Source organism: Benincasa hispida, chromosome 7, assembly GCF_009727055.1.
Source record: "Benincasa hispida cultivar B227 chromosome 7, ASM972705v1, whole genome shotgun sequence".
NCBI lineage: Eukaryota > Viridiplantae > Streptophyta > Magnoliopsida > Cucurbitales > Cucurbitaceae > Benincasa > Benincasa hispida.
Window position 1 is genome coordinate 22,125,815 of NC_052355.1, and position 9,357 is coordinate 22,135,171.

General features: G+C 34.6%; 1 protein-coding gene across 1 annotated transcript; it reads left to right on the top strand.

Moving 5' to 3' along the window:
* The first annotated feature begins 2,254 nt into the window (after positions 1-2,254).
* On the top strand, positions 2,255-6,309 carry LOC120082147 (ELL-associated factor 2-like). The gene is made up of 6 exons (XM_039037393.1): positions 2,255-2,411; positions 2,489-2,714; positions 2,798-3,001; positions 3,160-3,587; positions 3,771-3,813; positions 5,513-6,309. Exons 3-6 carry the CDS (start codon positions 2,884-2,886, stop codon positions 5,998-6,000), a joined length of 1,077 nt encoding a protein of 358 aa, XP_038893321.1. The 5' UTR covers positions 2,255-2,411; positions 2,489-2,714; positions 2,798-2,883; the 3' UTR covers positions 6,001-6,309.
* The last annotated feature ends 3,048 nt before the right edge of the window (positions 6,310-9,357 follow it).

The following is a 9,357-nucleotide window of genomic DNA, read 5'->3' on the forward strand; positions in this document are numbered from 1 at the left end:
TGAGTCAACGATCTGGCTACTCGCACCCATGCAAATCAAAGGACCACTCTCATATGCAGGAATTCCTAACTCACTCAGGATTAAGGTCATGTTACCTATGGTCATCCTAGTGAAATGAAAGTCTCTGTCATGAGCGACGTTATATAACGAGACTAAACATTTCGTGGTCTGATCTTATACAAACTCCTTTGTATAGAGCATCCCCACTCGCATGTCTAATACATGAATGGTTAGGATCAGACCATTTGTAGCACTTTACAACACTTGTAACATCTACAAAGCAGACAACACTCGTAGCGTCACCAGGATAAGGTTTCCCTCCTTTATCTATATACTACAGACCATTTAGGTTATCCCTTAAAGCACAATCCACTTGTATGTCTCCACATACATGCTTAAGTTACAACGACAACCAGAGATCTTAGTTTATTGGTCTGTGGTTAATGCAACTAAAATATCTCATATTTCATAAACTGTAGTGAATAAAATATCTCATATTATTACATCACAAAGAGTTTGTTCATACAGGTGTTTACAAACTATAGGACCCTATGAGATTTAGGGCATCAACCCCAACATGTTGAATACGGGGTCAATGTCTAAAAATCACCCAAAAACTGTTCTCTTGAACATCTCTAACTGCCCTCTGGTAAGCTTCTCCTTCACAATCTTGTTGGCATTCGTAATGTGGGCTAAACTCGTTACTTGATCAAGAAATCTATCAACTTCATGTATTTTCAAAGCTTTTGACATCTTAAATTACTTCTGCATAATATGAACATTCAATCTATCAGTTAACAGGTTCTTAAAAGAAAATCAGTAACTATACGTACTGTTAAAGTCTCGCTATAATTACTCTCACTAGTCTCGCTCTCGCCTATTATTCTCTCGTCGATTTCGCTTTAGCTTATCTCATTCTCGCATATATCGCTCTCACCTATTATGCGCCCATCTCGCTCTCACTGATCTAGCTCTCCTTAGTGTCCATCTCACTGATCTCACTCTCTCTTATATCGCTCTTGTAAAACTCGCTCTCACCTTATCTGGCTCTCACTATATCTTCTTTGTCCTCAACCCACGTAGAACACATCGAAACCCAAAATAAAAACAGACATGAATGGTTACTAAACCCCGAAACCCACAAAAAGTGTCGGCCGATTCCAACCCAATGAAACCTAAATAGACACAACACAACATGTACGAAAAAGATTAAATTCACTTACCCAAGAACTTCGATTGCGGCAGTAGATGGACGATGATTTTGCAAAGCGAGATTGAACGACACTTCCACACAAGAATTTCGAGCGACACCTTCTAGGACGACTATTATGTATGAAGAGAGGGATATCGTATGAGAGACAAAAGGAGGGACAATTTTGTAATCTCATACTATGATGACATCAACAGAGGGTTAGTTGACATTTTTTTTTTAAAAAAAAAAGGGTCATTTGGCACTATGGACCCAAATTTTAGGTCATCAACCTAAAATTTTCAAGTTTTTTACTAGTTGAGATTCTAACTCTTGGTATTCACACAATATACAAAAAAAAAAAAAAAACTAAGACCTTGTTTGATAACCATTTTTGTAAAATTAAATCTAAAAAATTCAGAGGTGAAAATAGTGTCTATAAACTTAATTTTCAAAAACAAAAAATCAAAATTAAAAATAGCTACCAAACGGGGCTAAAAATCGTTTTTCTTTTTCTATTTTTTTTAATATTTTTAAAAATCTAACAATTTAACCTAATAAAATATAATTTTAGAACAAAAATTGACAAGTAAGCAAGTAGTCCAATCAACAAATCGTTAAGTCAACTAACGGTCAAATGGGTATAGAGGTCATTTAGAACCATTATTAAAAATTTTCGAACTAAAAATGACCACTTTATAAAACCTACCAAATAAACAAATACTATGGACAAAAGACGCTTTTGTCATAGTGTTAGTCTATTTGGTAGGTTTTATAAGGGTAAATTGTAAAAACCACTCTCAAAGTATGGTTATAGTTACAATTATATCCTTAAACTTATAATTTTAAAAATTGAACTCTCATAATTATATAAATGTTTAAATTGGGCTAAATTAAACTTTCAAACTTACATAATTGTACAAATTGTAATATTTGTTATTTGTATAAGTTTAAGGTTTTAATTTTTATCTTTTGTAGGTTCAATTTTTATAACTATTATAAGTTTGATGATGTAATTTTAACCTAATGTAATTTTTGTGTGTAATTCCACCATACGAGTAGTTTTTGTCCTCTGTCTTTTTTATTTTTTTTGAAAAGCCTAACGTTTTGTCTCTCAGTCTCTCCCTCTCCTTTGTGTATCATCGGCATCCACTGCTCCTCTCTCCCTCTCCGACGGTCTGTCTGTCTCTCTCTCCGTCAGTCGACGTCGTTCTCCCCGCCGGTAAGTCTCTGTTTGTTCTCTCTCTCTTTTTTCTCTCTCAGCCCCTCACTCTCGATCTCATCTCTCTCGTCTCACAGCTCTCCTTCCCTCCGGCCACGCACCGCCAGCCGCCGCCGCCGCTTAGGCAAAATCCGCGCACAACATCAGTCCGGCAGCTCGGTTTTTCCCCCTTTTTCGGCGTCCATCTGTGTAACCTACGACCTATTGGACCTTGAGTCGACTTACCGATCGGTCTTCTTAATTTTCGAGCAATTTGTAACACTGTACAGAAAGGGATTGAATTCTCTTCGTAAATTTTCATGGGTAACGACCATCTCTAAGCCCTTTTCAATTCAATTTAAACTTTTAGGTTTGAGTATTAAATTTTCGAATTACTCTATGGACAGTTTCAGCTTGAAAAGATTCGTTGGTTCCATTCGAGGTCGAAAGACGACTTCGAATAAAAAATTTCTTGATATATATTGAATCAACAATGGCCAACAACAACAAAGAAGAGCCGAAGACCGCGCCCCAGCCCGATCGGTGGTATAACCTATCTCTTGGTCCTTCATTCAAGGATGAATCCTCCAACAAATTTTGCACTCTTCGATGTAAGTCAATTGAATTGATTCCAAATTGAAAAACAAAACCCAGTTGGTGTAAATTCTTTTGCCACGAAGCTGCGGGATGTGAGAAATTAGTTTTTTGTTTTTGCCTTTGTTTATTTCTTTTATCAATCGTTTGAATTTTTTTTCGATTGTGGTTTTAGATGAATTTAAACCCGCGTCGATTGATAAAACAAAGCCGGGATCGCTGAAAAAGACCAAGGAAAATAGGGTTACTGTTGAATTTCAGAACAATCAATTTGGGAAGCCCAATGTGGCTTTTGTTGGTAGTAGTGAGGATTATAAGGAGAATGATGCCGTTTTGTTTTTTGATGGCGAGACATTCCGGTTGGAGCGGCTGCACCGGGCGGTCAAGCAGCTTCGACACCTTCGACAGCCAGGCGAGTCTGCAGCTGCTGCTGCCGCTGCCCCTCCCACTACCACTGGTGTGGCTGCCCCCGCCACCACATCCACCTCTGGTGTGGCTTCTGCCCTTCATTCTTTGACACCACCGGAGCCTCGGTTATCTCCTCCAGTGGCTAAAGTTGCCAAACCTATGCATATGGGTCGAGGCAGTTTTCCAACTATGCCGGTAAGAGCTCTTTATGAATTGTTTCCTGATTGCATAAACTTATGAAATAGAACAAGCATTTGAATTTTTGGTATTTACATGCTGAAGTTTCGTATTATCCATCTTGCTTTTGAACAAGATATATTCTATAGATTGTATAACTGTGTCCATGAGTTCTAATACGTGATCCATCTGCATTAACAGGTAGAGGTGGAAAGGATAGATATTGGAGAGCCAGGAAATACAGGTCAATATGCTAATCTGGTTCTATTATAATTTTTCTGGATTTTTACGTACTTTATGGTAATCAGTTGGCTGTCCATTTCACAGCCTTACTTGAACAGATCTGTTCTATAGCTTGTACATCTGTGTCCTTGAGTTCTAAGGAGACAGTCGGCTGTCCATTTCCATGGTATTTGTTGATTGTGAAATGATTTCAGACCAAACGCTACCTATGATTTTGAAATTGGATCCTTTACCTACTATATCCATTGTGGTTGTTGTTTCTGCCCCATTGGTGTCTTAATTTACAATGTGCAGTTTTTTCTTTTAAATAAGAAACCAAGCTTGAGAAAAATGAAAGGAACAAGAGCCAATGCAAAAATAATGAAAGAGAAAGCTCATGACAACGGGAGCCATTGGTCACGTGAAGTTATAAAAAGGGCTCTGTTGAGAATTTGAGGGGAAGAATAATGACAAAAGATCTTTGTTATATATTAGATAACGTAGGGTTCCATCTTAAATTCAATTGACGATAAAAGGAGTAGCCTATCTATCTTTTAAAGATTACAAGATCCTTCAATTTTTTCAATATTTGATCCTCAACATACCCTCTTAGGATGGTCTCTTTTGGGTTTCACAATTCTTGATTGGATTCCAATTTCTTTTTATTGGAATGATTACCCATTTGGGTTTTATGGGCTATGATTCCATATTAAATAACATGGGGTTCCATCTCAAAACCCATTGGCAATAAGATGAGTAGTCCATCTATCTTATAAAGATTGTGAAGTCCTTGATTTTCCCAACGTGGGATCCTCGACATTATATAAATTTGCTATGTAGTTAGTTTCCATCTGTATGCATTTCTGCGATGTGAGGGTAGGTTTATGCCTCATAGGGGTGGATCTTATGTTTCTAAGTGAGATATGTTAGCATGTAGCAACTTTTTTTTCTTTATCTTTAACCTTTGGGAAGTTATAACCTTTGGGAAGTTATAACCTTTGGGAAGTTATCTTTTCTCTAATATCAAGATGACAGACTATTTATGAAGTTAGGATGTAATGTCATCTGCAAGATTCAGTCCTTACGTGCCTCTTGCATCATTCCTAACAGGAGAAACGTTAAAAAAAGATGCATTTAATTGATTATTCGTTTGAAGATTCGTATCGTCTAAATGTATTTTTCAAGGCCAAACAACATTTATCTTTTGTAGAATATATTGTGTCCTCCCAGAAATTAGTGCACCTTTTTTGGATATTTAGATTTTTATTGGTTCCATTTGTCATTCTATATAACTGTGGTGTTCTCCAATAGATGTTGAACGAACTTCAGAATGCCTTATGAAATGAATTATGAATCTTTCAGTGACTGGTTTGCATAGTCTTTCTACTGGACGGTCATTAGTGGGGCCTCATGGAACAAAGTGGCGTTCGTGTTTTGTTCCATTAGCAGCAACTTTAACCATTATAGAGGGTTCAATTTGTGTATAATTGTTTTCACTCATATTCTTGTCAGCTAATTCTCTCTCTTCAAAATGTGGTTCTTGATTAGCTAAACAGTTCATGTCTTCTTATATTCTCTGATGTTTCTTCAACTGTTTCAACTCTATAAGGGATGCTGTTTTGTTTATTTCATTGAACTTGAACAAGTGAACATTCAAGTGATGTCTGTTTTAGTTATTATCTTTCTTACCTCTTATCAAAAATATTTTATGCTCATGGCAGGTGCAAAATCTGTTGTTGCTAGTAAAGGGCTTGCTGATTACTCATCAGATCCACCAAATGTATCTGCTTCTTCTCCGGGCCTGAAGAATGATGATGAGCATCAAGATATAGATATTGATGATCTTTTTGGGTCTGTTTTGTCTGATGATGGAAATAATGCCGAAGAAGAAAGAGTTGAGACTGGATTCGATATAAATATACCACATCAGAACGATACCGATGATGAGATTGCTGATGTGGATGATAGTGGTGACGAAGCGGAGAAGGGACCTAATGCTGCAGAAGCCCTCAGAGCTCAGGTCAATGCAGAGGGTAGGGAGGGACCTACTGCAGCAGCAGCCCTCAGAGCTCAGGTTGATGCAGAAGGTAGAGACGACCAGAGCTCAAGTTCTAGTAGTAGCGGATCGGGCAGTGGCAGCAGCAGTGGAAGTAGCAGTGGTAGCAGTGACAGTGAAGGTAGTGATGAGGATTCGGTTACTTCAATCTGATGGAAATAAAGCTGAAGAGATCTTGAGCTTTGAGAAGCCGTCTTAATGGAAATGAAACCGATGAGCTCTTGAGCTTTGAGAAGCCATCTTAACACTATCAAGTATCAGAGTTCATACTTCATTTTTTTTAATGGGAGTTGAGTGTTTTTGTTTACATATAAAAATTGTCGTGAAAAGAGGAACTGCATGCCAATTGGCTCGCTTTGGCACTAACAGTTGATTTTAGTGATATGAAAAAACTCAGAATAATTTAATTGTAACATAAATTTTCGAATATAGTGATTTTAGTTCATATGTTTCTTTTCTACTGATGCAGGTTAAATTAATGTTAAGAATAATATAATTTTTGGTAAATTATACTTTTGTTATTCCTTGGAGTTATGGTCTGGTTTGGAGTTAGTTGTTTGGGATTTGTGTCAATTTAGTTCTTAAAGTTTCAACGTTGAATAATCAAATCTTATTTGTAGTAAATGATTAATTTTGGTCAATATGATAATTAGTTAATCAGCTCATGTGAAGGGATCATTTGATTTTTGGAAAGGTAGATAACTATATTTTTGGATACTTCGAGAGGTTTGGAACTATAGTTTGGCCCTTTTAGATAATCATGTTTGTTTTATAGGATTACTTTTTTAAATATTTGGAAATACTTGAATAATTGTATTTATTTTGTGATTTTTTTTTTAAATAATGTTTTTCTAATATACAATGACAAAAATAGGGGTGGAGGGAAAGGATTTTAAAAAATAGGTTTTTAAATCGTGTACCGAGTACACGATTAGCACTAAATCGTGTACCAGCCTACTAGGTATACGAGTTCCTGTCCATCTAGCACGCGTAGTCTACCGTGGCAGTGGTTGATTGAGGTAATCGTGTACCTGGTACACGATTACCTTAAGTCGTGTACCCGGTATACGACTTCCTCCTCTATTAAATCCCGCTGCGACCCTTCTTCCTCATCCGACCTTCTGCTTTCTCCGTCCAATTTCAAACTTTCTGCCTTCTTTTGTTGCATTTCTCCGTCCAAAATTCTGAAATCTTCCTCATTTTGCTTCTGTCTTGTGCATCCTAACGCCTCCATTTGCTCGTCCGTCCAAAATTAGTTTATGGATCATTGATTTATTTGTTGGGTTGAATTTAGAAATATATGTATACATTTGTCTATTTGTTGGTCTAATTTTGTCTAATGTAGTTTATGAATTTAGAAATTAGATTTTGTTGGACTGATTTTGTTGGCTATTTTTATAGATGATTATGTTTGTTTATTTGTTTGGCTATTTTTTTTTTTTTTTTTTTATGATTAATTCATTGGATGATTATGTATTTGTTGGGTTGAATATAGAAATAAATGTATATGTTTATAAAAATGAAGATTGGTTCATATATATATATATTATTTTGTTTGCATTTAGGCTGAATTGAATGTATGATTCATGGATATATTACTTTGTTTACATTTGGGTTGAATTAAATGTATGATTCATGAATATATTATTTTGTTTTTATTTGGGCTGATTTAAATGTATAGTTTATGGATTTTAGATTTTGGTTGATTTAAATGTATAGTTTATGGATCTTAGATTTGGGTGGATTTAAATGTATAGTTTATGAATCTTAGATTTGAGCGGATTTAAAGTTTATTAATCTTAGATTTGGGCTGATTTAAATGTATATGATTTAAATATAAAGTTTATGAATCTTAGATTTGAGTTTATAAATCTTAGATTTGGACTGATTTAAATGTATAATATTTAGACGTTGAACTTAGAAATTGGATTTTGTTGGGTTGACATATTAACATATTTTTTTTTGTCAACTATAACATGTTCACCCAAATAGATTGACGATAGTAGTGGGGAAATGTTCACCCAAATAGATTGGGAAATGACAAAGGTTCAATGTGTCAGCAAACATTGGTCAACGTAGAAGGTATTATTCAACAAACAAGACAATGTTGCTGACACCAATCGAAGACGTATTCGTCGTAGATGACAACGACGGATGAACCTAATTTAGAGGGACAGGAACTTTTTATGTCTATCCTATTCGGTTTCTTGATTCCGAGACGAACTCCACCGCATCTTTCTCATGCCGTTTCTCCTTCTCAAAACTATCTTCCCCACTGTGTCCTTCTGGAGATGGGATTGCGTTTCTGATCACCTCTAATGCGGATTCTTTCNCTAATGCGGATTCTTTCTGCCCCGGGTATATGGGTCTCCCAGAACTGGCCTTAGATGGGGAAGATTCATTCATCACTCTTGGAATTTGATACCAGACAACCCCATGAGGGGTAAGAGGACACCCCATTTACGGTAAGAGGTAGGGGGTCGTTTTTAAAATTTTATGTAAACTTTTATTTTCAAATTGTAAATTAAAGAACTAATTGTAAATATTCTTTAATATCATGACATTTTTTTTAAATATGAGTGTAAGATGTTTTCATTGTATATTACATATATAATTAAGTTTTAATATATAATTTGTGGACCAATTCCTAAAGTTTTAATATTGTTGTACATCTACAAATAGTAACACAATTTTTTTTTTAAAAAAAAGAAAAAAATAAGATAAGCAAATCGTGACGTGGTGCGATTAAACGGTACTCGTGTACCGGATAGACAAGTTTGTCACATGGCAATCATGTACCCGGTACATGATTTCACTACCCTAATTTTGTCAAAGTTTCCCCAAACACCTATTCTTAGAAAAAGTTTTCCTCAAATCCTATTTTTGTCATTATATATTAAAAAATATTATTTAAAAAAAAATCTTGTTTTTGTTAAATTTTTACTTTAGAATATTTTAAATTTACAAATTTATATAATGTACTTTGAACAAGCCATTTATAATTAATTTAATATGATTTGAATTTATATAACATATTTATTTTTATTGATTTGATTTTTTTCTAAAATTTGTATAGTTTATATTATTTTTCTCAACAAAATAATCTATATTAATGTAAAAAAATTTTATAAAACAAATATTAGTTTAAATTTAAGACTTTCTGCACTAATAATCTAACATCAAATTATGAGAATTTCACCGTAAAAATTAAGTTCAAAAGCCCGTAACAACCCAAGACCATAACGACCCTATTAATTCCTGACCATTTGAAAAAAAATAGAAAATATACAAATATGGAAATAATGTGCAATAAATTATTTTTTTTCAAATTTATTTTTCTCATAGCTCCTTAATTAAACAATTTCTCTCTCTTCCTCACCCACACATACGACATCTTCCCTATCTTCTCTATTTTTTTTTTTCAATTTCAAATATATATAAATTTATTTTAATTAATAATTTGTACGAACATTATTATTATATAATATGAACATTATTATTATATAATAT